We start from the raw sequence: 26,982 nt of genomic DNA, 5'->3' as shown, positions 1-26,982 counted from the left end.
TCAGGTGGAAGGCTCAGAAAATCGCCCGTGAATGGGAAGGTCTGGAGAGATGGCTGGGGAGCCCTTGCAGCCGGGAGCAGAGGTTGGACGCCCTCCCAGCTGAACAGGTCAGCGATAATGCCCACTCTCTCTGGGGCCCAGGGAGGAAATGCCCCCATCTCCTGCTGGCTCCAACCTGGGTGGGGTGTCCCTGAGCAGGCACAATGGATGGAAGTCTTCCTTTGTTCTTCCACCAGCCTGGCCCCCTTATAAACGGGCATTTTTCTCTCGAGGGGACCAGCAAGATGGGCCTTCTGTGGACACCACTCTCCCTTCTCCTCTTGCTCAGGGAGCCTGCCTGTCTGAGGACTGAGGACCAACCCAGCTGTCCAGGTAGGGTTGGAGGGTGCCCTCCCCACCAACCCGCCCTCGTTCCCTCGCTGGTGTCCTTCTCCCACCCAGGCTCACTAGCCTCAAGGAGCAGGGTGGGCATTTGGTAATCGGGGCTCTGCAAACAGATGCAAACAGTACAAAGCCTTGAAAGTCCTTGGAGGCAAGTGTCCTGACAGCTGGAATCTGCGAGATGGAAAGAGAACTTCGGGGGGGTCTGGGAGACGGAAGCATGCCCACTCCCGCTGTAACCACTTGGTGCCACCTGGCCCTGTGTCTCCATGCAGAACCCAGGGAACTGGAAGCCAGCAAAGTTGTCCTCCTGCCCAGCTGTCCTGGAGCCCCAGGAAGTCCTGGGGAGAAGGGAAGTCCAGGTCCTCAAGGTGAGAGACCCCAGGGAGCAGACAGGGACTGGGCTACACTGGGGAGGCTGGCGGTGCAGCAGTAACTGCCTGTGCTAAGGGCGATGACGAAGGGGCCAGGCACCTACTGTGCCTGGCTGGGCACCTGGGACCCAAAGATCAACTCTGTGAGGGAGTGGGAGAGTTCCCCCCATTTTACTGAGGGGGAAACTGGGGCTCTGAGAGGATAAGTCGGCTGTCCACAGTCACAGCCAGGGAAGGGTGCAGCTGGGATTTGACTCCAGTCTCCAAATCCCTGTTGCTTTTGGCCCTGGTATGGGGTGGAGCTCACAGCATCCCTGTCTCTGGGATTTCAGGGCACCCTGGACCACCGGGCAAGATGGGCCCCAAGGGTGAGCCGGGTGAGTGAGTGAAACCCAGGCCTCCTCTTTCTTTGCTCTGTCCCTGGGCTAGAAAGGTGGGGTGGGGTGGGGTGCTCTGCTGGGTTGCTACTCAGCCATTAGCTGTGATTGTCCTCCTACAGAGGCATGGAAGGCTGAGGGGGCGGGCAAGGTTGCAAGGGCCTGTGCACCCTCCCCTCTGATGGTTTGCGGGCATCCCCTCCAGGATACTCAGACCTCAGAGCTAACATTCGGTCTTTCCTCATGGCAGGAGACCCAGCGAGCCTGCTCCGGTGTGGGGAAGGTGAAGCAGCCTTCGCAGGAGCCGGGAGCTTGGAACCCGGTAGTGCTGGGGTGTTGGTGGAGTACCAGGCGTGGGCCAGCCCTAGAGCCCCTCTCAGGGCCCTGAAGGAGCAGCGAGGGCTCCCGAGGTCCCATACTCAGCCTCTCCCATTGCCCAGGGAGTGGGGGTTGGGTCATAACTTGGGGGGCCTCTCAGTCCATCTCCCCTTCCCCAGGCCCCAGGAGCTGCCAGGAGCTGCTGAGCCGGGGTGCCACCCTGAGTGGCTGGTACCATCTGTGCCTACCAGGAGGCAGAGCCCTGCCAGTTTTTTGTGACATGGACACCCGAGGGGGTGGTTGGCTGGTGAGTGTCAGAGAGAAAACTCACAGGCGAGGCCCACTTCTGCCCTTTGGCCCCCAGGGGGAGCCAGAGCCCACTGGAGCCAAGGCGTTTTTTTGGAGTAATTCGCAAACGTTTACTGAGCCCCCAGGGGACCTGAAGTCTGAGAAGGCTTCACAGACACGGTGCTATCTGACAGGGCCTTGAAGGCTGTGCAGAAGTTCTCCAGACAGACGAGGTGCAGAACGGCATTCCGGGTAGAGGGGAAGACACGTGCAGAGAGACGGGACAGTACCCGAAGTTTGCCGGGGCGGGGCGAGCGAGCTGAGAGCGGGTGTGAGTGGCGGGCTGAGATCTACTGGCGAGGGTCAGGCATGGATGGAAGGCCTCTGCGAGGGCCGGTTCACGGGGAGCACTGAATGACTCGGATCGTGGGGTAAATGGGGAGCCGCGGGGGAGTTTTAAGCAGGGAATTGCCAGGCCAGACTTGTGCTTTAGAAAGACAACAACGTGGCAGATGCACTGCAGTGGGGAACAAGAGTGCAAACAGGGGCACGGGGTAGCGGGCCTGCAGGGGTTGGGGCCGAGAAGACGGTGGGCGGTGGCAGCAGTGGGAATGGAGGCACTTACACTGAAAGACGCTCCGGAGGGAAACTCGGCAGAACCTGGGTACCGCTTGGCCTGAAGGGGGAGTATCAGGGTGAGGCCAGGAGTCCGGCTTGGGCCTCTGGAGGTGACTCCTCAGCTGTGATATCTTGGTTCTTATTATAGTAAATTAAAGCCAGGTTTTTTGAATCTGACCCCCAGCAGGACTGACCACGTCCCGAAGGCAGGAACAGCATTTCTATCATTTTGGTCTCCCTCAGGACTGGCAAGGCTTTGGTGTGAAGTTGACTGTTTTACTGGCACTAAAAGCTAATGAGAGAATGTACAGTTCATCACTACGTTCATTCATAGGCGAAGCTCACTTGGACTCATGCTGTATCAACAAGCCCCCAGTCCAAAGAGGCAGGGAGTGGCTACCGCGCCGCACAGGGCGCCCCCGTTCAGCTGCCGCTGCCTCCCGCCCCTCCTCATCTCACCCCAAGCCTGGAGCTGCTGTGCTAGCCTTCTCCACCTCCCTAGGTGTTCCAGAGGCGACAGGATGGTTCTGTGGATTTCTTCCGCTCTTGGTCCTCCTACAAAGCAGGTTTCGGGAGTCAGGAGTCCGAATTCTGGCTGGGTAATGAGAATCTGCACCAGCTGACTCTCCAGGGTAGGTCCCCAGCCAGATCCAGGGAGCCTGAGAGGCATTCCTCTGGCATTCTGGGGTCTGAGGATTCCCCCTCCCTGCCCTTCCCTCCACCCCCACCAGGTACCTGGGAGCTTTGCGTGGAGCTGGAGGACTTTAATGGCAACCACACCTTTGCCCACTACAAGTCCTTCCGCCTCCTTGGGGAGGCAGACCACTACCAGCTGGTGCTGGGCAAGTTCTTAGAGGGCACTGCAGGTGAGCAACCCTCAGGTGGGGCCCTGGAGAAGGGGAAAAAGGTGAGGGAGGCTGGGTTCTTGCACAGCACTGCCACTGCTTCTGTAATGACCCAGGATAATCCCTTGTCCTCTCTGGCCTCCGTGGTCTCACCTGAGAAATGGCAGTTAGGAAGCAAGGTGGTACAGGAGTGGAGAATTTGGGCTCCTGAGGCAAACAGACCGGAGTCTGAACCCAGCTCTGTCATTTACTAACTGTGACTCCGGGCAAGTTCCCTCCGCGTCAGAGCCTCAGTTTCCTGCACCGTAAAAGGGACAAGGAGGCGGGGAGGGAGGCTGCGGGAACTACTGAGGCCCTGTTGAGTGTTAGCGTTGTCTGCTTTGGAAGAGGAACTAGGGAAGGCTTTTTTCCGAGAAACAGCAACTGTTGAGGAAAGACTTGAAAGAGGGAAGTGATCCGAGGAGCTATCTCAGATCCCCTCTCCTGCTGGGGCGTCTGAGGAGTCCCTCCCAGCTCTTTCTGACAGAGTTGCTCAGGCTGCTGCAGGTGGAAGCTAGGATGAGACAAAGGAGCCAGAGAGAAGCTGGTGGTTCTGGGAGGGGACAAGGCAGGGAGAGGAGCTGGCAGCTTGGAGCCACGGTTCTGAGTTCAAGTCCCAGTGCCCCTGTGACTAGCTGGGCAACCTTGGGCAAGCACCCTGGCTCCTTGGCACTGCAGTTTTCTCACGGGGCCCAATGACACCCACCTCTTGGTTGTTCTGAGGCTCCTGTGAGGTACTCTCTTCAAGGGTGCCAGGCACGGCACCAACACCAAAGAGCCTCCCATCCCTCCCTGCAGGGGACTCCCTGAGCTATCACAATGGGAAGTCTTTCAGCACCTACGATGCTGACCATGATGCAAACAGCGGGGGCAACTGCGCGGTGGTGGTCCACGGCGCGTGGTGGTACGGATCCTGCTACCGGTCCAATCTCAACGGGCACTATGCCACATCCCTCACCGCTGCCCACAAGTACGGCATTGACTGGGCCTCGGGCCTCGGCGTGGGCCACCCTTACCGCAGGGTCCGCATCATGCTTCGCTAGGGCACGCTGGCAGCCAGCGCCCTTATCTCTGCTGCACAGCTTCCGGACCCTTGGCTCCCCCTCCCCATCGCTAACTCCCTCTGTTCTGCTGTCCGCTTTTAAAAATAAAATCATTTTAACCCTTTCCTGGCGTGCAGGACTCTGCCAGTCACTGGGAAAACCTCAAGAGTAGGGACATAGGTTTTTAGCTCCACTGAAGGAAGACTTTTCTTTGAGTCAGGAAGAGGAAAGGGTCTGCCTCATAAGGTAGTGAGTTTTCCATCTCTGGAAGTATGCAAGCCAAGGCCAGGGGAACATTTAGTGAAGGACTTGGGATTCAAGCATCCAGTGACAGTGCCATTGGGCCCTCTGGGGTCCTACAAGTGGGTGGTTTTGTGGTACAATTTGCATAGTTTTCTCACCCTCTTGCTCATGACTGTCTTTGACAGATCATCCATTTTCCACCCTAGCCTCCGTTGTAAGCCCAGAGCTTACCCGTGGCTACTTCTCTCTGGGTCCACTAGGGGCTGGTTTAAACTCAGGGTTAAACCAAGGAAGGTACGTTTCCTTCCACGGGACTACAGGCAATGAAACAGCAGCTACTGAGCCAGCATTTATCAAGCAGCTAGTCCACCAGAGCCACATTCTAGAAAGTGGCAGAGCAGTAAGTACCTGTACTTTGCCGTGCATAATGCACACTCATGTTTGTTCACATTACACATGGGGCAATTATACCCATGGTATGTAATCATTATACCCATGTACAATGCGCATCCTTATTTCTCCCTCAAAAATTTGGGCAAAAAAAGTGCACATTATACACAGCAAAATATGGCAGTGGAGGGTCTGATACCTGTCGTCTGATAAGACTGCAGTCCTGGGGGTTGCGTCCTGCTGCTGTGGTGGAGTGATCTCAGATGAGTCACTCAAGCTCTCTGAGTCCCCAGTTCTTAATGTTGGAGCCCACCGAGGTGTACAGCAGGTTGCCGCCCCCCTTACTGGAGAAGGGCCAGAGTCCTGGGGTTCCCTCTCAGGTGGGTAGAGAAATGTCTGTGTGGACACTCTTCTCAAGTCCTATGGTCAGGTTCAGAATGGAGGTCCAAGATCAGCAGATTGGATTCTGGGGAAAGTAGCCTCCCTGGCAAGAGGGCAAGCTGGGGGGCTCAGTTGCTAAGTCCTGTACTAGGGATAATGGCCTTCAGGTAGGGGGAAGGGCGGGCTTTCCCCATTCCAGTCCCTCCGCGGAGAACACCCACTCCTCACCACGCTCTGCACATCCTAGTGTCTCCGGAGATCCATTCATTCAACGGATCCCTGAGAGTCAGGGCCTGCAATTCACACCTCTTCCCTAGCCCAGACCTGGGCACACATATTGTGAGCTCCTGCTGTGAGCAGTCCACAGTGGCTGGCGCGCGCAGGGGCACAGGCTGTTCCGGAAGCGCGGGACTAGCTGGATCCGAGGGAGGCGAGAGGCTGAGTCCTGGGCCGCTAGGGAGCGGTGCTGCCCCAGGGCCGAGGGTGGAGCTTTCCGGTCGGCGGGAAAGGGCTGGGCCCAGCCTACACATAGGGCAGTGAAAACGACGGTGGACGCTCTCCTGTGGAGTCTGAGTGGCTGACAGGGTCGGACTAATTCCTGGAATCTCCCACGTGACTCTGAGCCACGGATCACTGGATGCTCCAGATTCCTGGGACCCAATTCCCGATTTCAGATCCTCAGGACCTTCCAAGTCAGAGACCGCATTTCGCCCTGTACTCCAGATTTCGGGGACGGGATCTCTGGCAGGACTTCGGATCTCCAGATCCCATGAGAGATTCCTGGTCCCAATCGGATTCCCGATCTCAAGAGCCCTGGACACATCGCCCCTGGCTCCTGCCCCGTGCTGGGTGCCCAGAGCACGCCTGACGCCTGAGCGCCCTCGCATGGCGGGGCAGTGCCCCCCGCCCGGGACCCTGGAGTGCGCCGGTAGCTGTTGGCAGGACCCTCTGGCCGAGGCGCTGAGTAGGGGCGGGTCGACTGCAGCACCCCCCGGCCGGGGCTGCGCACGAGGCCGGCCGCTCAGCGTGGTCTACGTGCTGACCCGGGAGCCGCAGCCCGGAGTAGAGCAGGAGAGGGGAGCCGAGGCAGAGCCGCTGCCCCTCCGCTGCCTGCGCGAGGCTTGCGCTCAAGTCCCCGGGACTCGGCAGCGGCCGCAGCTGCGCAGCCTGCCCTTTGGGACGCTGGCGCTGGGAGACACAGCAGCGCTGGATTCCTTCTACAACGCCGGTGAGTGTGCGCGCTGGGCTGCGGGACCAGGATTACTGGCGGATTTAGGGCCCTGGGCTGGCCCGAAAGGGGAGTGGCTCACCGATTCTGGGGAGGGACCAAGAAGGGTGTGAGGTCTGGGGGCGTATAATGTGAGCTAAAGCTTAGAGACCCGAGGTGGTACCCTGACAAAAGTGGAATTTAGGGGGTTTGAAGCGTGGCCGGGATCGGGCTAGAATTTAGCGGATCCAGGCCCGGCTTCTTCGGGGTTTAGGATTGGGACTTATGCAGGCACGGTGCATAAGGAGCAGGGTTAGGACTGGGAGCCGGGGAGCCGGGGGTGGGGGTGCGGTATTTTAGCAATGGGGTTGGAGAGCTCCGCCTCGGAATGATTTCACACGGAGTATAGGAGGGCGGATCCTGGGAGGTGGAGCTTGGACTAGGGAAGGGCCTCTACTTGGGGGACTAGAGTTCAGGTGTGCTAGCATACTACTTCCGAGGATTGGGCTAGAGAGGCAGAAAGGGAAGCATGGGACTCGACAGACTGGATTCTGAGCAAGGGAGCTTAGGTTATGAGGCGCTCATTCCCCCCAGACAATGGGCGGGGCTGGAGGCGGGGCAGAATCCTGGGGGTGGGACCAGGAGGCAATTTTTCCAGGGCAAGTAGCCTCTTCCTTCTGCCAACCCTGACGCCTCCCGATACTTATTTGTTTATCCAAGAGTCTGGGCGCCGGTGCTTGCCGGATGTCCATAAAATCGCAGCCTAGAAAAGGAAGGCTCACTCGCCCTTGAGGACACGCAGCATACAGAGTCATAGACAGACTTACAAGCCACTTGCATGTCAATACACAGGTCCTCACAGACCCTGTCACACCCAGAGATCCAGACACAATACGCTATACACACATAAGCACACATACAGTGCAGAGTTATCTACACACAGTGCTGGGACCTTTCAAGAGACTGGGTTGAGGGCTCAGGGAAGGCGACTTATGTGTTGGCCCAACTCTTGCTTCTCATATGGCCTAGAACAGGCGCTGGGCTGGTGCACAGCCTCCCCTTCCCTGTGCCCAGGGGCCACAGGCTCTGAACAGCAGGGTGAGGGTCCATTGAGCCCAAGCCCTCTCCTGCTGCACCACAGACACTAGTTCCGTGTAAGAGCCCAAAGGACCCTAAAAGGGGGAAACTGAGGCCAGGAGCAAAACTGGATCCTGCTGGAGTCACACGGGAAGGCGGGCTGAGCCAGGATGGATCTCCAGCCCCCTCCCCCCACCGAGCTGGGCTCCAGGGCTCAGGGCCCCCACCCGTGTGCTTGCAGACGTGGTGGTGCTGGAGGTGAGCAGCTCCTTGGCACAGCCTTCCCTGTTCTACCACCTTGGTGTGCGTGAGAGCTTCAGCATGACCAACAATGTGCTTCTCTGCTCCCAGGCTGACATCCCTGACCTGCAGGCCCTTCGGGTAGGTGGCCAGGTGGCGGGTGGGGGCGGGCACAGGGTGGGGGTAGGGCCTACCCAGAGCATCAGTATCTGTCTGTTCCCTGCAGGAGGACATTTTCCAGAAGAACTCTGTGAGCAGAAACTACCCCTCACTCCAACATGCCCTTTGACTTCCATTATGACCTCTGACCCCCACTACCTTTCCTGGCCTCCTCAGTCACCTCTGACCTCTCTAATACCCCCCTGACATCTGTGTGACCCTCTGCTCCCTATTGCTTCCCTTCCTGCAGTGTGCCCCTTCCCTACTAGTCCAGTTCCCACTGGTGCTGACCTCCGACTCTCTCACTGCCTCTCTCTAACTTGGTGCTGACCTCTGACCTCTACTGATTCCTGCCTCCTTCCCACCAGGATTGTGTTGGCAGCTACACGCTGATCCCCTATGTCGTGACAGCCACCGGTCGAGTGCTGTGTGGTGATGTCGGCCTCCTGAGAGGCCTGGCTGACGGGCTGGTCCAGCCTGGAGTGGGCACGGAGGCCCTGCTCACACCCCTGGTGGGCCGACTTGCCCGCCTGCTGGAGGCCACACCCACAGACTCTTGGTAAGGGGGAGCGAGGGTAGGTGCACCAGGAGGAGGCTGGAGCGGGTGCAATGGTGTGGGCTGACGGACAGGCCCCACCATTTCCTCCCCTTCCCTCCCTCTCCCGCTGTGGGCACCAGTGGCTATTTCCGGGAGACCATTCGGCAGGACATCCGGCAGGCCCGGGAGCGGTTCAGCGGGCAGCAGCTGCGGCAGGAGCTGGCTCGCCTACAGCAGAGACTGGACAGCGTGGAGCTGCTGAGCCCCGACATCATCATGAACCTGCTGCTTTCCTACCGGGACGTGCAGGTGCGCACAGAGAGGCGGGTGGGACGTAGCATCGGTGTGACAAATGCGCGTGAGCTCCTCACGTCTCTGAGCTTCAGTGTGTAGTGGGGGTGACCACATCACTGTCTCCCGGGGCAGCTGTGAGGTTGGGGTGCACAGCGAGTTCTCTATGAAAGTGCAGTGTCTGCACTACCGACCGGGCTGGAGGGAGGTGTGCAGAGGGTGGTGGTGGGAAGGTGGGGTGTCAGGGGTGGGGGGACACCCAGCCCAGCTCAAGATTTTTCCTCAGGGCTTGGGGGCCGGCGGGACCCACCGGAGGCCGTTGTCTCAGTGTGTGCCGCTCCCTCACGCAGGACTATTCAGCCATCATCGAGCTGGTGGAGACGCTGCAGGCCTTGCCCACCTGTGATGTGGCTGAGCAGCACAATGTCCGCTTCCACTACACATTTGCCCTCAACCGGTGAGTGGCAGAGCCTCACTCAGGTCATAGCCACCTGGAAGCATGGGTCCCCACTGTATGACGTCATTGCTGTCTGGGCTCGGGGCTGTTCAGAGAGTTTGCTGACCAGGGTCACACTGATGTCAGATGGCCCCGTTCTATTATTGCTGCCCAGGGTGGGGTGAGGTGGTGCCCTTGGAGAGGTCACAGCTGTCCAAGGCTCACCTCTCTTCAGAGTCACTGCAGCTGGAAATCACTTACATCTGGGATCACTACCTCTAGGAAGGTCAGTGCTGACCAGGGTCACTGCCATTCTGGGTTCATTTCCGTCAGGCTCCTGGAAGGGTCCCTGATGTTCAGCATCTGGGGGTCCATTGACTTCCATTATGATCTCTGACCCCCACTACCTTTCCTGGCCTCCTCAGTCACCTCTGACCTCTCTAATACCCCCTGTTCAGACATGGGACAGGGCCACCGGGCAGGTCCCCAGCCCATCTTCCCCTTCTCCTAGGAGGAACAGGCCCGGGGACCGGGAGAAGGCACTGGCTGTGCTGCTGCCAGTGGTGCAGAGCAAGGGCTCCGTGGCGCCCGACCTGTACTGCATGTGCGGCCGTGTCTACAAGGATTTGTTCTTCAGCTCCGGCTTCCAGGACGCTGGGCACCGAGAACAGGCCTATCACTGGTAAGGGGCACAGGCAAGTGGGCAGTCGGCTGAGGGCTGGGGCTGTGGGCATCAGTCCAGCCTTGCAGCCCTCTGCCTGGCCCCCAGGTATCGGAAGGCTTTTGATGTTGAGCCCAGCCTCCACTCCGGCATCAACGCTGCTGTACTCCTTATTGCTGCTGGGCAGCGCTTTGAGGACTCTAACGAGCTCCAGCTCATCGGTGAGCCTCAGTCCTGCACCCTTGTCCCCCCAGGAGGGGCCGAGGTCAGGGAGAGAAAACACTGCACTTGAGCTGGGACTGGGTTCGTCCCGTTTTGGATCTGCCCTGTCTGAACCTGCACCTGGGTCCTCACACCTGCCCTAGGCCCTCGTGAGCCCTTAAGCCCATGACTTTTTGCTCCTTAGCTCACACCTGTGTTCCTTCACAAACACGTGTTCCCAGAGTTTCTACTCCCACCTGAGATCATGTCACACCTACATTTTCACCCACATCTGTGTCCCTGCCTGCATGAATGTGTGGCCCGTGCCCCTCGCTCCCAGGTATGAAGCTGGGCTGCCTGCTGGCCCGAAAAGGCTGCGTGGAAAAGATGCAATACTACTGGGATGTAGGCTTCTACCTGGGAGCTCAGATCCTTGCTAATGACCCCACCCAGGTGGCTCTGGCCGCAGAGAAGCTATACAAGCTCAACGCCCCCATATGGTAAGTGGCCCCGTCTTCAGTCTTGGCCTGGCTTGTGCTGTCACCTCCCGCACCTGTGACCACTGGCCTGAGCCCTGGGCCAGTGACCTGGCTCCTTCCAGTGCCATGACCCCCAGTGCCCACGTGCGGTCCACTCTTTCGGGCTCACCGGTGCCTGGGCCGAGTTGAAGACATCGCGTGCCTGCAGGTACCTGGTGTCCGTGATGGAAACCTTCCTGCTGTACCAGCACTTCAGGCCCACACCAGAGCCCCTCGGAGGCACCCCACGCCGTGCCCATTTCTGGCTCCACTTCTTACTGCAGTCCTGCCAGCTGCTCAAAACTGCCAGTTCCCAAGGGGACCAGTGTTTGGTGAGGCCCGTGGGGGCAGGGGGCCTGGGAGAAGGGCAGCCCTCTTCTCATCTAAGGCCCCACACTCCCTTGTCACCTGCAGGTCCTGGTCCTGGAGATGAACCAAGTGCTGCTGCCCGCCAGGCTGGAGGTTCAGGGTAGAGACCCAGTGAGCGCAGTGACCCTGAGCCTGCTGGAGCCTGAGACCCAGGTGAAGTTGCCACCCCAACTCCCTGCTAAGCACCCCTTCTCTCTAGCCTTTCTTCCACCCCCAGGCCCCTGTCTTGTTCCCTGGCACGGCACTGCCCTCTGACTCACCTGCTTCTCACAGGACGGCCCCACCAGCTGGACCTTCTCAGCCTCCTCCATCTGCGGTGTCAGGTGAGGGGCAAGGCCTGGGCCAGTCCGGGTGGGGCGCCCTGCTAGCTGGCCTGGCGCTCACCGTGTCCTTCACCCCTCCCTACCCAGCGCCTCCAAACAGGACGAACGCTGCTGCTTCCTCTATGCGCTTCCCCCGGCTCAGGACATCCAGCTGTGCTTCCCTAGCGTCGGGCACTGCCAGTGGTGAGCACACCCGCTTGGGGTCAGGGCTGGGGTGCCCAGGGGAGTGAGAGAAAGGAAGGGATGTGGCCCAGAGCTGCTCTCAGCAAAGGACAGGACACTACACCCAAGGTACCCACCCCCGCACACCTCCCCCGCCCTCAGGTTCTGCGGCCTCATCCAGGCCTTGGTAACAAATCCGGATTCCAGAGCACCAGCGGAGGAGGCCGAGGGCGTGGGTGAGGTGCTGGAGGTGAGGAGGAGGAAGAACCGGGAGATCGGAGATGGGGGAGGGGAAAGGACTAAGAGCCCTGCTGATCCCCCTTTTCACCCGCCCCCACAGTTTGATTATGAGTACACAGAAACCGGAGAGAGATTGGTACTGGGCAAGGGCACGTACGGGGTCGTGTATGCCGGCCGCGACCGGCACACCCGAGTACGCATCGCCATCAAGGAGATCCCGGAACGGGACAGCAGGTGTGCGGCGCTGGGCGTGTGGGTGGGGCCAAGGGCTCAGGGGTAAAGTAGGCAGGTCAAGTGGGTGGGACCGGAGTTGAGAGGCCCAAGTGGGCGGGGCAGATGGGCGGGCTCATGGGCTTGAGAGTCCAAGCCCTGTGGGCCCAGGCCTGTGGACAGAAAGGCAGAGACCAGGGGGTGGGGCTACAACCTGGAGGGGCCCGTGGGTTGGGTGATAAATGGGGAAGGTCCGAGGGGATTGTGAGCAGGGCAGATCCTGGGGGCGTAGCCTGGCTGGTGCTGGAGTTGGGTAAGCATCTCTGTCCAAATCTGGCCTATTCCTCTCTCTCCAACAACTGCCCCTAGGGTCTCTCAGCCCCTGCATGAAGAGATCGCTCTGCACAAACGCCTGCGCCACAAGAACATTGTGCGCTATCTGGGCTCAGCCAGCCAGGGCGGCTACCTCAAGATCTTCATGGAGGAAGTGCCTGGAGGTGCCTGCCCTGCTGGGACAGGAGTGGAGCTGGAGATGGAGCTGGAGGGTGTGGGGATGGAGCCAGGCAGGGGTGGAGAACCCTTGGGGGAAATGAATCCTAGCGTGTGTAGGTGGTGTGTAGCCCAGAATTAGCTGACACAGGCCAGTGGGGTGATGGAGTCCGGGCCATAGCATGGGTGTGTCTGGGCAGAGAATTGTGGGTTGGAGTGAGTGGGTGGCAATGATGACCTCGGACTCTACCTGCCCAGGCAGCCTGTCCTCCTTGCTGCGGTCCGTGTGGGGACCCCTGCAGGACAACGAGAGCACCATCAGTTTCTATACCCGTCAGATCCTGCAGGGACTCAGCTACCTACATGACAACCGAATTGTGCATCGAGACATCAAGGTTAGCACTGTAGCTGGACCACTCTGGCTTGCTGGGAGTGGGAAAGGAGGAGACACAGCCCCAGACTGAGGCTGGCAGTTCAGTGAGTGGACCCTCTGCAAAGGGCGGGGAATTCATCAAGAAGGTTCCCTAGAGAAGGAGAGAGGGTCACACCTGAAGCCAAACCAGGTGCCAGCTCCCAGAGGGGCATAGTGGGATGGCAGGGTGAGGGGGTTGACAGAGGCTGGGTCAGACTGGGATTCCCAGGAGATGGGATCCGGGGTGGGGTCTGCTCTGTCACCGGGAGCCCCGCCTGATGTCCACTGAGCGCGGTGTACACTCTCCTCAGGGGGACAATGTGCTGATCAACACTTTCAGTGGGCTACTCAAAATTTCTGACTTTGGCACCTCCAAGCGGCTGGCAGGCATCACACCTTGCACGGAGACCTTCACAGGTAATAGGGTGTGGGGTGGGGAGTGGGGATGCTGACCTGGGACAGAACTTCTGGAGCCTTCCAGGGAATGGAGCTTCTCCTGGGCATGGAGTTAGTTAGACTCCTAATGGGGAATAGAACCCAGGGCAGGTGACTGAGCCGGGGGTGCGGTGATGGAACCCAGAACTGGAGCTGGGATAGCTGAGGGCATGGTATGGGGCACCTGAGATGGAATCCGGAAGCGTTGACGTGGACCAAAGTGGGTGATGGAGTTCAGAGTGGATCGTGTGATCCAGGATATATGACGGAACCTACCGCAGGCGATGGAGTCCGTGAATGAGGTGGAGCCTAAGATGAGTGAGGAAACGCAGATGTTTGACGACCAGGATAAGGGATGAGAACTGTTTTGGATGGTAGTGTCCAGGGAGGGTGCAGGCAGCCAAAGGATGATACAGACCCCCGCTGCTCCTGTAGCAATAATGCCCAGATGAGCATTCTTGCCTCTGCTCCTGTCCTAGGGACCCTACAGTATATGGCCCCAGAGATCATTGACCAGGGCCCACGAGGGTATGGAAAGGCGGCTGACATCTGGTCGTTGGGCTGCACTGTGATCGAGATGGCCACAGGTCGCCCACCCTTCCATGAGCTAGGGAACCCGCAGGCTGCCATGTTTCAGGTGAGACCACTCAGGCCCTGGCTCATGAGGTGGTTTGCGGACAGACTGGGCCCTAAACACCTCTAAACTTAACCTTTGTTTACGCTCCCTGCCCTCTCCCAGGTGGGCATGTACAAGGTGCATCCACCAATGCCCAGTTCTCTGTCCGCTGAGGCCCAAGCCTTCCTCCTGCGAACTTTTGAGCCAGATCCCCGCCTCCGAGCCAGTGCACAAGCGCTGCTTGAGGACCCCTTCCTGCAGCCTGGGAAGAGGAGCCGAAGCCCAGGATCCCCCCGCCACACTCCACGGCCCTCAGGTACGGCCTAGGGGAGAGAGTGAGCACACTGGGGGGAGGGGGAGGAGCCCTGGAGCTGTGAGGGGGACCTGTGCTGACAGTCTCGTCCCTCCCTTAGATGCCCCCTCAGCCAGCCCCCCTCTTTCCGCTGATGTGACCACCCAGTCCCAGACATTCCCACGCCCTCAGGCACCTTCTCAGCACCCTCCCAGTCCCCCGAAGCGCTGCCTCAGTTATGGAGACACCAGCCAGCTCCGGTGAGAGCCCAGGATCCTGGGGTGGGTTCACTTTATCTGGTTTTGCCCTTGTACTCCCTCCAGAAAAAGCCCTCTTTGGGAACCCGGGCACCTCCACCACTTGCAAAGATGGCATTTGGTTCCTACCTCCCAAATCCCCTACTTGTACTTAGTGTGTCCCCTCAGTGCCAGGTTTCTCCCGTTTATCCCTGTGAGATAGGCCTGAGAGTCAAAGCGAGAGCCAGCATTCAAACCCTGGGGCGGCGGTGGCTGGACCGCCTTGCTGCTGGCACTCTACTGGCTGCTCCCCGTTGCACCCAGGGTGCCTGAGGATCCTGGGGCCGAGGAGCCCACGTCTCCCGAGGAGAGTTCAGGGGTGAGCCTGCTGCATCAAGAGAGCAAGCGCCGGGCCATGCTGGCCAAAGTGCTAAAGCAGGAGCTGCCGGCGCTGGTGGAGAATCTGTGCCGGGAGCAAGAACAGGTGGGCGGCCCGCCCCAGCGCCCCCTGGTGGTCAAGCACCGACAGGATTCCTACCGATGGCCACCAACCCCAGCCCACAGCCAGCATCTCTTGGCTCAAGTGGGAATATCCACGGACGATTCCCCTCTTCCTTCTCAGGGTCCCCGTCCGGGCAGAAATCTTGTGGAACAGCTACTGCGCTGCCTTGGAGCGCACATCCACACTCCCAACCGCCGGCAGCTGGCCCAGGAGCTGCGGGAGCTGCGAGAACAGCTGGGGGCCCAGGGCCTTGAGCCAGCACTTCTGCATGGACCACTGTTTGCCTTCTCGCCTGCGGTAAGGGAGCTTTCTCACAGGGCTACCCAAGAAGAGCTCCTGAGTGCCCTGTGCTTGGAAATGAGCAAGGACTTGGTGGTGAATGATTCCCAGTCTTCTCTGTGGAGGAAGAGCCATTAGGGAAGGGACACCTGTCCAGTTCTAGCTTCTTAGCCCCTCCCTTGACTCCAAGCCTGTCCACCCCACTTGCCTCAGGCAGAAAATTTTCTAGGCCTTTGCAACTCAAGCCCCACCTTTTTGAGGTTTGGCAGTCTCAGCTGCACCCTCCTGCCTCTCCAGGTGAAGCAGATTCTCCGCAGGCGCCAGATCCGCCCACACTGGATGTTCGTGCTAGACTCCCTGCTCAGCAGTGCCGTGGAGGTAGCCCTGGCAGTACTGAGCCCAGGTAGGCCCGGAGTGGAGCCTGCCTGCCTGCCTGCCTGCCTGGCTGCTTGTGGGGGAGGGTGTGGCCCTTGGAAAGGTGGTGAACACAAAAGGAGCTGTGATCTTCAGGCTTGACCAGGAAGGAGTGGGTGGGGGCGGGACCAAAAGGGCAACTCCCAGACTGACAGTGCCTGGCCGCTGAGCAGATCCCTGTGCACCCTCCGCCAGTGTCTGGGGGTCCCAGTGGGCGCTCTCGCCCTGCCTGAGCTCACCTCACTCTGACCGGCAGAAGTGAAGAAGGATGCAGTCTTGCCGACATCAGAAGAGTCCAGTGAAGAGGAGTCCCAGCAGAAGCGGCAGGAGACCCCGGTTCAGCAGAGCCTGCTCCCAAAGGAACCCGAGCAGGGTGCCCCCCATCTGATGGTACAGCTGGGCTTCTTGCGAGCAGAGACTGATAGGTAAGGCCCCTAGGGCCCCTCCATAGCCTCTGTGTGAGCTTCACCCCTACTCTGTCCTCCCTTCTACTGGCCTTCTGCCATCCAACAGGCTCCGAGACATTCTGGCTGAGAAGGAATGTGAGTGGCGGGCCCTGGTGCAACAAGCTCTGCAGCGGGTGAACGAGGAGGCCAGGACCTGTTCCCCGGCCTCAGAGCCCCCAGGTGAGTGGGCCCTGGCTGGAGAATGCCAACGGTGGTGTGAGATAGCCTCTGGCAGGAGGCACCCCTGGGTTTACCTGATTTCTCCTGACAGCCACTCGAACAGTGGACCAGGACCTGGTGCAGTGGCTACAGGAGCTGAACGTGGATTCAGGCACTATCCAGACCGTAAGGGGGACAGTGCTGGCTACCCTGACCTCCACCAACCGGAGACTCCATCCCTACCTGGCTTTCAGCTCTTCTCACTTTTTCCCTCTGATGCTGGGAATCCCAACATCAGAGGAACACTTAGCATACCTTCCCCATTGTACAGATGAAAAAACTGAGGCCCAGAAAGGGGTGGGATCTGCCCTAGAGTGTTGGTAGTAAAGAGAACCAGCCTTTGATGCTCCGGACACATTCTCTGATTTTAATCTCTCCCTGTTTCTTGTGTGTGGGTCTTTGTCCCCAACCAGCTGCTGAACCACAGCTTCACCCTTCATTCCCTACTGACCTGTGCCACTAGAGATGACCTCACCTACACCTGCATCAGGTATGTCCTGGGCCCTCCAGGATGACCCATGCCTATGGGATCCTGCTGGCCAGATCCTGGCCCCCAGCTACAGGCTTGCCTAGTTTCCTCTCTGGAAACTACAGGGACATCAGGGTCCCAAGGGGACGGGGGGGCATTAGGCAGACAGTGGGTGCCAGAGAATGCCAAGGGTCTTCTAGCTGAGCCACATTGAGCCTGCCACCCCCAGGGGAGGGACAGCGTGCCGCATCTGGAGAGCCATCTTGGCGCAGCGAGCAGGATCCACGGCTGTTACCCCTGGCGCCCAGGAGGCTGAAGGGGGGCATCAGAGGCAAGAGGCCAGACCCAAGGATGGATGAGTGAAGACACAAGAACTTACGAAACACCCACTCCAGGACCCAGGGACAACTGGAGGAGGCGGGGGTTGGGGGCAGTCCAACCACAGAGATGCCCCAAGCTCACTGTGCACCACCAAAGACTATTAAACAGGACACTTTCGTACCTCTGGGCCTTGGCAACTTCTGAGGTATTTGAGGGTCTTAGTACCAGCTCTCTAAGATCTTTATGCCTGAATCTAAAGTGTCTTCACCTGGCCCCCTACATTTTCCTGGTTCTTTCCTGCTTTCACCTGGTTCCCCCAACCCCAAACAGACATGAGCCCCTTATTGCCCTTAGAACAGAGTTTATTGACTTTCTCCAAGGGCAGGCCCTGAGATGGGGGTCCAGAGAGGGGTCTAGTGAGGCTTGTCAGGCAGCTATGTCCTGGGGGCCAGGTTGGTTCTGAGGGGCAGAAGGCCGTCCACCCACTCGCAAGGTCGCTCCAGGAGCGTCTGCCACAGCTGCTTCTCCTCAGGTGTGGAATCCATCCAGGGCACCTGGAGCCCATAGCTGCTGCCTGGCCAAGGGTAGAGGGCGTGGTCACGCTGGATACCCCAGGTCCCAAGGAATACTGGCCTAGTCCCAGATTATGCACTTACCGCCCCCCCTTCTCAGTGGGCACCAAAGCTCACAAAAGGGCAGAGAAGTGCCCAAGGCTCCATACTAAGCCCCCGCCTCCCAGCATTGACAGCCCCCAGGGTGCTGCCCCACTCACCGGTGCCCAGGCTGAGGCGTGTGCCCCCCAGCTGGCGGCTGGCCAGGGCCCCATGGTCCCAGAGGGAGAGCTCCGCACAGGCCTGGCGCAGGTCGGCAGGCCCAAAGCCGTCATAGACCATGGTGTGGTTGAACACGGGGCTGAGGCTCCTTCGCACCACCCTCGTCCGTTGGCGGCTGGCCCGGCTGTCATCAGGCAGCACTGAGCTATGGCATAGGCGGGCTGGCATCAAGTGGCTACCCCCCCACAGTCCCTGGGACCCACCGATCACTGAGTGCTACCTGTGCTCCCTCACAATGACATGGCCTCTGGCTCCTGCCTGAGACTTGGCCTCAAACCCTCACTGCCCTGTGACCTTAGCGTTAGCCTCCTCTCCGGTCTCCTGCCAGAGGAATGGCACTGAAATGGGATGTTGCTGCTCCCTGCTCAGTGACCGTCACGGACTCCCTGCTGCCCCCCAGAGTAGTTCCCCAAAGTTTTTAAAGCCTCGGAGCCCTTTCTGCAAGATAAAGTATTGCTCAGAAGTAGAAAACCTAAGAGAAAAACAATGTTTGGTTGAATCAGGGCTGGATCTCAGAACCTGTTAGGCCTACCTCCATTTCACTTTCTCAGGGCGGGCCAGAGCCTGGGGACACCTCCAGAGGTTTCCCGGGAGCTTACTTTGCAGACCACTGAACTGCAGGGCCTCACAGCCTGGCCCTGCAGGGCATCCATGGAAGGGCCCCTGCTACCTCCCAGGTCCCAGCCTCAGCTCTCCAGCAAGTCCTAAAGGTGCCAGCCACTGAAATGCAGCTCCTTGCCCTGGCTGGCGTAGCTCAGTGGATGGAGCGTGGGCTGCGAACCAAAGTGTCGCAGGTTCAATTCCTCGCCAGGGTACATGCCGGGTTGCAGGCCATAACCTCCAGCAACCGCACATTGATGTTTCTCTCCCTCTCTCTATCTCCTTCCCTTCCCTCTCTAAAAATAAATAAAATCTTAAAAAAAAAGACAGTTTATTTAAAAAAAAAAAAAAGAAATGCAGCTCCTCAAAGGTGTCCTCAACTCTTCGGACCCAAGCTGTCCCCTTTACCCCTGCTCAGTGGTCAAAGCGCAGATCGAGGGGACCAAGGGTAGGCGATTAGAAGGGGGTGGGGAGCTCCACTACAAGGCAAAAGGAAGGGAAGTGGGGAGGTGCTGATATCCCTCACCATTGTATGTAAGTATCCAGGGATCCTGAACGAAGAGGCACGAGGTCCTGAGCTTCCTTCACCCAGAAGTGCAGCTCCCCGCTCGGGGGCAGGCCTGCACCTGCGGAAAGCCTCGGCTCAGGCTTTGCCCCATGGACAGAGCCCTCCCTCTTGTGGGACAGAGTCCCCTGCCTCCCAGGGGTCCGTCCAAGCTTGGTCTCTCCGGGACGGCCACTCACCCTCAGAGCCGGCAGGGACATACTTGAGAGACAGAGAGAGCCGCCCACGGCTGGGAAGGTCCTCAGGGGAGGGCAGGACCTGTGAGAGTGTGAGATGGTCCGTCAGAAAGCGGGGACGGGCCCCAAGGCCAAGAGGCCACAAGGGGGTGGAGTCTCCAGACACCAATGGGGCGTGGTTAGCGGAGGGCGGGCTCTGCAGGGGCGGGGCCAGGTCCTGGCACCCGGGGTAGGCAGGTTTCCCGGCGAAGGGGAGGCTCTGCGGAAGGAGTCTAAGGGGTCTAGGGGAAAGCACGGTGGGATGGAAACCGGAGATGAGTGCGTGGGGTCCTCCACGGGGTCAGCTGCCTCACCCGGGGCTGCAGGGGAAGCCAGATGGCCTCAGAGTCCCAGTCCCACGTATCCAGGGGCACTTCAACTTCGCCCAGAAACAGGTTGCGACCCAGGCTTTCGCGGTGCCACACGGACAGGCTCAGCACGCGGCCCGGGAGCTCGGCCTGCGGGACGGAGTACTGGGGGACAGGAGGTGCGCTTTATTGGAGCTCCGCTGATGGCCCCGGCTTCAGTGCTGCAGGAGTGTTGACTGGGGCTTGTCCTCCCACACTCCTTGCAGGACGGAATCCTGGGACGCCCCGAAGGGCATCAATGGCAGTCTGAACGCCGTTGCCACCACTAGACTCCCTGCCGTTCTTCCGGCAGAATGGAGGGCCGAAGCGACGGGCAATGACGATGCCAGCGGCGGCCCCTGCCCCCCTGGCCCTCAGGAAGGGACGTCCGATTCGTGAACGGGGGCCGCCCCGTTGTCGTCGCAGCCTTACCCGGAGAGTCTCGTTAAAGACGGGGTTCAGATTCCGTTTCTTCACAGTCGTCTTGCGCTTGCTCTGCTTATCCGGGAGGAGGTAGCTTTTGACGTAGCTGGAGTGGGAGAGGCGAGGACCAGACGAGCGAGGTCGGGGCAGGCCCTGCCGGCACCTCCTCCCCGGCCTGGGGGCTTCCCCGGCCACAGCCCGGGACACGGCTTCACGCGCCAGGCCTCGTGTAGCGCTTTACAGGCGTCATGTCACTCAACCCCACGCCTCCCAAGAACACTGTGACCCCCATTTTGAAGACCAGGAAACAGGCCAGGACAAGTGGCGGTACTGGGCGGGGAGAGCGGCTCCCTGGCGCCCCCGCCCGCCCGGGTGGGGCACTCACGGGTCCGAGCGGCGGCGCCGCGCGGCGGCGAGGTTCTGGCATTGGATCACGTGTACCCGCAACTCGGCGGCGGCAGCCTCGTAGCGCAGCGCGAAGTGCACGGAGCCGCGCACCTGCAAACCCGCCTCCACCTCCCCCGACAGGCTCATCAGGCTGCCGCTCAGCTGGGGGTAGATAGAGGGGGTTGGGGGGGTCAGAGCGAGGTGCAGGCTCCCATTGGGGCTGGGGAGCGGGGAGGGTTCAGATAGAGGTTATGGGGACAAAGCCAGGTGACGAGGTAAAGGGAGGTAGCTTGCTTAGGAGCTGGAGTGTCAGGTCCTGGGACGAGGGAGGGGTGAGGCAGGGACTAAGCATCGGGATGTGGGGAGGGGAGGCGCCCCCCGTCCCCTTCTCCCCCTCACCGTGGAGGAGTTGAGGCTGGACACGGAGGAGCTGCTGCTGAGCATGCGGTCGAGTGAGGGGCCGGGCTCCGGAGCCTCCTCCCCGTTCTCCAGGATCTCGGACATCGCCTGGATCTGGGGAGAGGGGAAGTGATGGGGTCCCCGCTTTTCCCAGCCCCTTCCCCGACCATGCTTGGTCCCGACCGTTCACTCCCGGCCCGTAATCCGCTCCGGGTCTTGAGAGCAGCTACGGGCGGCTCCCGCCTACCTGTGCTGGGCGGGGCTGCGGCTCCTCCTCCCCACCAGAAGGCGGCTCCGGCTCTGGGTCCGCCTGCTCCTGGTAGACCTGTGTACCCGCTGGGCCAGGGGCTGGGGTGGGGGCGCAAGCTGCAGAGCCAGCCCATCTCAGCCCGCCCCGAGCAAATTTGGAGGAACTGGTTTACAACCCACATGACCGGAAGATTGGGGCCCCAGTGCTGCCCTGGGGTCGTCCCTAGAGACCGCAAGCCACCTCCCACCCCGAATGCTGGAAGAGGAAGGTCAACACAGGTGGTTGGAGTCACTTAAGAGTTGCCTCTGGTCCCACAACTTCTCTATGCTCCCCAACACACCCTCCCACTTACCTTCCTGGGCCTGGGGCTCCTCCTCATGATCAGAAACCTCTGGGGGGACATATGGTGAGGGGAAATCAGGTCCCTGAAGGAAGCAAGGGGTAGAAGTCACAGTGGGGACTAGTGATGAAGAGACAAAAGGTTATGATGGGGTCAGAGGTCAGAGGCTCCAGCCGGCTGCCCCAGCTTTAGATTTAGCACAGCCATCAGGGCAGGGCTGGCAACCACCTGCAGGACCAGTTGGACCTGTACCTCACACCCCCTCACACTTGCCTCGCCTGACTCCCAGGGTCCTATTACTGGGAGCGAGTAGTATTTGAGTCCTGGACCTCGCCCAGCTCATTCCTATACCACCTGTAACAGCCAGATTCAGAGATTTCCTTAGAGGCCCATACACCCATTTAGCAGAGAAGATAACAGGCACAGACTAGTGTCTTTCAATCCTCGGGCTGGGTCTCTCCCAACACATCCCACTGCCATGCCACCGTACATTCATTCATTAGTTCATTCCCTCACTCATTACTTACCTCAGCCTCACTGAGCCTCTCCTGGGGGGCCTGGTCTGTGAGGAGCCTAGGAGTAGGGAGAGGTGGTTGTCAGGGATGGGACTCAGATGACTCATAGGCACCCTCCCCTCCCTGCCGCCCCTACTCACCCAGGCTGCAACTCCTCTTCCGTCTCTTGCCCAGCAGCCTCAGCCTCGGTACTGCTATCCACAGTCTGGTCTCCTGTGCATAGGTGAGAAGTTCTGTGAAACCTCCTCCACAGAACATCTGGCCCTGGGATATACCACCCACCTCCTGTAGCCCACTGGGGGATGGTATTCAGCCAAAGGCACAGTGCCAGGGGCAGCAGGGACCGGAACCCAGGGGCCCTCTAGCTGTCCACCTACCTATACTGGGTACCCCAGCCTGCATGAAGCCTGCCCTGCCCTAAATATCTCCTCTCACCCCTGGAGCTCTTCTTCCTGCGGATAGAGGCTCGGACAAGGTCAGAGCCAAGGTGGGCATGGTGGTGCCGCTGGGCGCGTGCTTCCTGGAACCAGTCCCCCGTCAGGATTTTCAGCTGCCCAGGGTCTGCCAGTGAGGCCCGGAGCTTCCTGGAGGATAGGGGAGGCCGTGGCTGTTACCACTCACTCAGCCAACGCTCCTGCCACCCACTATGTGCTGGGCCCTGTACCTGGGGCCAGGGACACAACAGCAAATCAGACTTGATCCCTACTTTGGAGGAGCTCAGGCTGGTGGGGAGACTGAGTCTGGAATAGATGAGTACACTATAGAGAGGTGGGTGCCATGATAGATATAAGAAGGGCCAACTTTGAGATAACTATCAAACTAGGTGCCAGTGTCAGTTGTAAGCAATTACCACTGTAAGACCAGCAGGAGGTATGGTTCCTTTGTCTTGTTGATCATCAGTAGTTGAGCTATACTACAGAACATTTACTGCAGCTACTGTCTCGCAGCAACGGTTATCTGTGCAGACTGTGGGGTCACCTTCCACTCGGACTCAATCTTCCTATAAGTAACTTGCTCTACCATAAATTCTGTTATACTTCTGGATTGCCTATTTTAAAAAATAAACAAATAAAGCAAGCAGCCCTGGCTGGTGTGGCTCAGTGCCACACTGGCCTGCAAACCAAAAAGGTCACTGGTTCAATTCCCAGTCTAGGCACATGCCTGGGTTTTGGGCCAGGTCCCCAGTTAGGGGAGCGTGAGAGGTAATAGACCATGTATCTCTCATACATCCATGTTTCCCACTCTCTTTTTCTTTTTCTCCTTCCCTTACCCTCTCTCTAAAAGTAAATAAATAAAATCTTAAAAAATAAAAAATTAAGCCCTGGCTGGCATAGGTCAGTGGACTGAGCGCGGGCTGTGAACCAAAGTGTCGCAGGTTCAATTTCCAGTCAGAGCACATGCCTGGGTTGCAGACCACGGCCCCCAGCAACTGCACATTGATGTTTCTCTCTCTCTCTCTTTCTCCCTCCCTTCCCTCTCTAAAAATAAATAAATAAATAATAAAAATTAATAAGCCTCTTTAAAGTTAAAAATAATAATAAAGCGACCACTCTGCATAGTCCCTCTCACACTGTGAGGAAGTGCTCTTGAGCCGCACTTTGCAGCCGAGGAGGGTGGTGCTGGGGAGGTCGGGTAAGTAGCCCAAGGTTACACAGCTAGGAGGTGTCTGTCCCCAAGCTCTGCTTATAAGTCCCATGCTCATCTGCCACTGTGCTCTTCCAGGAAGAAGGAATGACTTAGAAGTGAAAGGCAGGTGTGTTCAGGGGCCACGGAGCACCTGAATGGCTGTAGCGGACCCCCAGTGTATGTGTGTGAGGGCTGGTGGTTACTGGTGGAAGATGGGATGTGGGAGGCTGGCAGGGACCAATCAGGGGGGCCCCGTGGACCCAGCTTAGGAGCTTGCCCCTGACACAGATGCCGGGGAGCCATGAGAAGGTTCGGCGAGGCGTATTAAGGACAGCTCTGAGGAGCTGCAGCTGCTGTGTGGTGGGCTGACTGGGGCGGGCAAGCCTGTAGTGCGGGAAGCCGGCAGGGCGCTGTTGCAGCCTCCCTGCGAGAGGTGATAAGCTGAGCTGGCCAGGAGTACAGGGAACCAAAAGGCAAAAACAAGAACTACTCAGATATCTAAGAGGCTGCGTGTTGGTGGGGGCGGGGTGAGGGCTCCCCAGCCCCCAGTGCCTGAGGCCCCCTCCTCCTGGGCTTCCTGCCCTGTCCTTCCTCACCTGACCCTCCCTTCCTCCAGCTCGCGCAGGTGGGCATCTCGATTCAGGACCTCAGCAATGGCCTCCTGCTCCTCCTCCGTCAGGAAGCTGAGGTCCAACAGCTCACTGGCCTTGGGCTCCGGCTCATGCGCCATGAGGGGGTGAGGTGGGGCCCAGAGCCCCTCTTGAGATGGGTGGCCGCTCTGGGGCATCAGCTGGGGCAGTGCCCCCGCTGGGCACACATGGCTCCCTGGGGGTAGACTGGGGGTCAGGTCGGGCCCTGCACAAATACAGGGCACCTCCTGGTGTTGCCCGCCCCTTTCTGCCCAAATCTGGGCGGGGTGGGCAGAGTACAATCCGGAAAGCTGAGGTCAAAGGGGCATGGGACACACCCATGGACACATGCATGCGCCGGCCTGCAAACACACTCAGGGACACACTTACAGGCATAAACAGAGACACATGTGCACACTCACTGATACATATAAACACAACTACCCGCAGACATAAGTACACCTAGTCACACACGCACACTGGTACCTGTATAAAGACAGGCGCGTGCACCCTTGCTGTCTGGTGAAGGGCCCTACACAGCCATAGGCCCAGGCCCACGCCCAGACCGAGAGACGGACCTAACATCCTCAGACCTGCGCACAGGCCCACGCACACGAAGGGAGGCAGGACCCACGGGGCGGGTCCGTCTGTACAAGAACAAGCCCTGGGACAGAGATTTGTCCCCACATACACACAAACACACAGACTTCTGCACACACAAATTGCCACCCCCTACCCAACGGGACTGTGAGCTCCTTGAAGGCAGAGACAGGCTCTCCCCCCAAAGCCAGTGCTCTGCACACAACAGATGGTTGGTGAAAGCTTGATTAATTAAAGGCAGAAACCCGTCTGCACACACCTGAGGAACGAACACACACAAACACGCACCCAGACACACAGGCACACACACGTATCTGCTTACCCTCCCACCCGGGAACCTCCTCTCCCTCCATCCTTCACCTCCACCCTGCCCTGGCCCATTTGGCCTTCCTGTCTGAGGCAACCTCCTCCCCAGCCTACACCCCTAACTTCCTCCCACCCCCACCCCTGAGGTAACCGTCACCCCCACCCCCACAGGCCTCCAGCCTGGGGATTCCCTGGCTGCCAGCCCTGCCCTCTTGCTCAAACGCCCTGGGCCCCTTGCTCTGGCCACATTAGTCCCCACCCACCCTGGCCCGGCACCTGGCTGGGGTCCCTGTGGTGGAGGCCACGTGCTGACACAGCAGCTCCGGCCGCTCAGGTACTGTGGTGACCCCGGAAGCAAAACATTTGCCCAGCCCTGAGGGGCGTGTGGGTGTGTGGACGTGGCAAGGGGCCCATGACTGGGCCATGGGCAGAGCAGAGCCATGGCCTGAGCCTGTTGGGCGGTCTCTCCTCCCTGTTCCGCCTGTGCCCTCCTGTGCAAGGACACCGGGGTGAAGGCAGGTCCTGGCTTGTGCCTGCTGCCTGCGTTCCGTGTCCTCCCGGCTGAGTCAGTGTCAAAGCCCAAGCAAAGCCCCCTCCCTGCTGCCTCATCCTCTCCCGAGAGCCTGGGGCTCCTGCATGTCCACCAGGCATCGCACAGCCTGTGTGAATGCCTGCATGCTCCGCATTAGCCCTAGTTCCTGCACCCCTGCGGTGCCCAAAGGACCCAGGTATGGCAGTTCGGGCTCTTCTGCAGCTGGCGTGCGAGCCCACGGTGGTGTCTCTGGTGAGCTGCGCTGTTCAGAGAGTGGGTCCAGCAGGCGTGTCTACATGCTGAGGGCCCCTGAGCCTGTACGCTTCGCCGGCACGGATGGTGTATCGCTGCATGTGTGTCTGTGTGTCCGGCCACGGTGTGATGCCGAATGGGTGGCTGTTGTCTGTGCGATGAGTTCAGTGACTTTCTGGGTGACGGCGTTGTGTGGTGTATTTCCTGCTGTGCTGTATGTGTGACCGAGTTGTGTGTTGTGGTGTGTGCTCTGGCACCCCGAGGGACCCCAGGGGTGTGTGTGTGTAGGTGCGGGGGCAGTCTGTAAAACTGACCCTGCTCTGGTCCTGCAGGTCTGCCAGGGGCTGGGCCCTGGGCACCTAAGCCCAGAGACCTGGCAGCACGGGCCTTCGTGCAGCCCCTCTCCTTCCAGAGGCAGAAGCAAGTATCTGGTCTTCTCTGCTGTTGCAACACTACGGGACACACCCATTGGGTCAGCACAAGGGTCTGTCCATCTGTCTGGCTGTTCCAGTCCCAGACACACTCCCGCCTCCCCCATCCCAAGGTCCCAGAGGGTACTCAGGATACCAGGTGGCAGCGCCTGCCCCTCGGGACACTGGCAGGAGACCCCTGTCCTGAGGCATGTTACCTGTAGGGGTCCAGTATGGAGGGGACACCTTCGTAGTGTGGCCCCGGCTCTCCTGGCAGCCGAGTTTCAGGGACCGGGAGAAGAGTGAGTGAGGTACTAAGGCTGACTCAACCGGCTGCTCAGCCGAGTAGCTGCCCCACTGGGAGGAGGAAACACCTTCTCAGGAGGGCCTGATGCAAAACCGGGCCCGGATTTTCGTTCCGCAGGGGTGTGCCCGAGCCTCTGCTTTCAGAAAACCCAGAGCCGGTTTGCCAGGCGGGAGATGCCTGGGACTGGGCCCCAGCTCCGCTGCAGACTTAACTGTGCAACACCTGGCGCCGCTCAGGGCCTTGGCTGCCCCTGTCTGCAGAATCGGTAGCAGCCCCGCCCTGCCCACCGAGGAGCTGAGAGGAACTTGCTTTGAAAGCAAAGTTAGAAACCTTTCTAAGAACCAGGCTGATGGAAGGAGGTCCTAAGCAGAGTTTCTGCTCTGCCGC

The 26,982-nt window shown here is 59.5% G+C and overlaps 3 protein-coding genes across 6 annotated transcripts; 2 read left to right on the top strand and 1 right to left on the bottom strand.

Moving 5' to 3' along the window:
* Positions 1-238: 238 nt before the first annotated feature.
* FCN3 (ficolin 3) lies at positions 239-4,414 on the top strand. The gene is made up of 8 exons (XM_028513313.2): positions 239-372; positions 657-752; positions 1,088-1,132; positions 1,383-1,415; positions 1,630-1,757; positions 2,859-2,988; positions 3,088-3,222; positions 4,039-4,414. The coding sequence occupies exons 1-8, from the start codon at positions 285-287 to the stop codon at positions 4,281-4,283; spliced, it is 900 nt and encodes a 299-aa protein (XP_028369114.1). The 5' UTR covers positions 239-284; the 3' UTR covers positions 4,284-4,414.
* Positions 4,415-5,723: 1,309 nt separating this feature from the next.
* Positions 5,724-17,246, top strand: MAP3K6 (mitogen-activated protein kinase kinase kinase 6). 2 transcript variants are annotated; one of them, XM_028513516.2, is made up of 29 exons: positions 5,724-6,525; positions 7,823-7,962; positions 8,048-8,071; positions 8,349-8,539; positions 8,659-8,827; positions 9,160-9,266; positions 9,757-9,927; positions 10,015-10,127; positions 10,448-10,607; positions 10,795-10,957; positions 11,040-11,147; positions 11,268-11,317; positions 11,405-11,500; positions 11,642-11,729; positions 11,820-11,953; positions 12,299-12,426; positions 12,677-12,813; positions 13,142-13,247; positions 13,745-13,902; positions 14,005-14,197; positions 14,295-14,433; positions 14,734-14,893; positions 15,032-15,208; positions 15,488-15,593; positions 15,861-16,029; positions 16,118-16,230; positions 16,322-16,395; positions 16,683-16,759; positions 16,968-17,246. In XM_028513516.2, the coding sequence occupies exons 1-29, from the start codon at positions 6,183-6,185 to the stop codon at positions 17,095-17,097; spliced, it is 3,924 nt and encodes a 1,307-aa protein (XP_028369317.1). In that variant the 5' UTR covers positions 5,724-6,182; the 3' UTR covers positions 17,098-17,246. The 2 variants fall into 2 exon arrangements, with proteins under 2 accessions (XP_028369317.1, XP_028369318.1); XM_028513517.2 differs by lacking the exon at positions 8,048-8,071.
* Positions 17,247-17,403: 157 nt separating this feature from the next.
* Positions 17,404-26,642, bottom strand: SYTL1 (synaptotagmin like 1). 3 transcript variants are annotated; one of them, XM_036025577.1, is made up of 15 exons: positions 26,507-26,642; positions 24,156-24,414; positions 22,369-22,517; positions 22,074-22,146; positions 21,946-21,991; positions 21,431-21,503; positions 21,076-21,176; positions 20,829-20,942; positions 20,428-20,591; positions 20,052-20,148; positions 19,587-19,745; positions 19,237-19,315; positions 19,019-19,118; positions 17,832-18,037; positions 17,404-17,633 (listed from the first exon to the last, which is right to left on the bottom strand). In XM_036025577.1, exons 2-15 carry the CDS (start codon positions 24,344-24,346, stop codon positions 17,494-17,496), a joined length of 1,692 nt encoding a protein of 563 aa, XP_035881470.1. In that variant the 5' UTR covers positions 24,347-24,414; positions 26,507-26,642; the 3' UTR covers positions 17,404-17,493. The 3 variants fall into 3 exon arrangements, with proteins under 3 accessions (XP_035881470.1, XP_028369815.1, XP_035881469.1); XM_028514014.2 differs by having other exon boundaries at positions 24,156-24,384; positions 26,507-26,641; XM_036025576.1 differs by lacking the exons at positions 17,404-17,633; positions 17,832-18,037 and adding exons at positions 18,045-18,626; positions 18,856-18,902 and having other exon boundaries at positions 24,156-24,384; positions 26,507-26,641.
* Positions 26,643-26,982: the final 340 nt, after the last annotated feature.

Source organism: Phyllostomus discolor, chromosome 5 (genome assembly GCF_004126475.2).
Source record: "Phyllostomus discolor isolate MPI-MPIP mPhyDis1 chromosome 5, mPhyDis1.pri.v3, whole genome shotgun sequence".
In the NCBI taxonomy this organism is placed as follows: domain Eukaryota; kingdom Metazoa; phylum Chordata; class Mammalia; order Chiroptera; family Phyllostomidae; genus Phyllostomus; species Phyllostomus discolor.
The sequence above is the reverse complement of the archived record's forward strand: the minus strand, read 5'-3'. Positions and strand labels throughout refer to the sequence as shown.

Bases quoted from the DNA above. Each gene is read 5' to 3' on its own strand.
- FCN3 (XM_028513313.2), top strand. From the start codon at position 285: ATGGGCCTTCTGTGGACACCACTCTCCCTTCTCCTCTTGCTCAGGGAG. The intron at 2,989-3,087 runs GTAGGTCCCCAG...CACCCCCACCAG, and splicing joins GCACCAGCTGACTCTCCAGG to GTACCTGGGAGCTTTGCGTG. The intron at 3,223-4,038 runs GTGAGCAACCCT...CCCTCCCTGCAG, and splicing joins GTTCTTAGAGGGCACTGCAG to GGGACTCCCTGAGCTATCAC.
- MAP3K6 (XM_028513516.2), top strand. From the start codon at position 6,183: ATGGCGGGGCAGTGCCCCCCGCCCGGGACCCTGGAGTGCGCCGGTAGC. The intron at 8,072-8,348 runs GTGAGCAGAAAC...CCTTCCCACCAG, and splicing joins ACATTTTCCAGAAGAACTCT to GATTGTGTTGGCAGCTACAC. The intron at 8,828-9,159 runs GTGCGCACAGAG...TCCCTCACGCAG, and splicing joins TTTCCTACCGGGACGTGCAG to GACTATTCAGCCATCATCGA.
- SYTL1 (XM_036025577.1), bottom strand. From the start codon at position 24,346: ATGCCCCAGAGCGGCCACCCATCTCAAGAGGGGCTCTGGGCCCCACCT. The intron at 21,504-21,945 runs GTAAGTAATGAG...TGCTTCCTTCAG, and splicing joins AGAGGCTCAGTGAGGCTGAG to GGACCTGATTTCCCCTCACC. The intron at 18,038-19,018 runs GTGAGGGATATC...CCTATGCCATAG, and splicing joins CTGGATACTTACATACAATG to CTCAGTGCTGCCTGATGACA.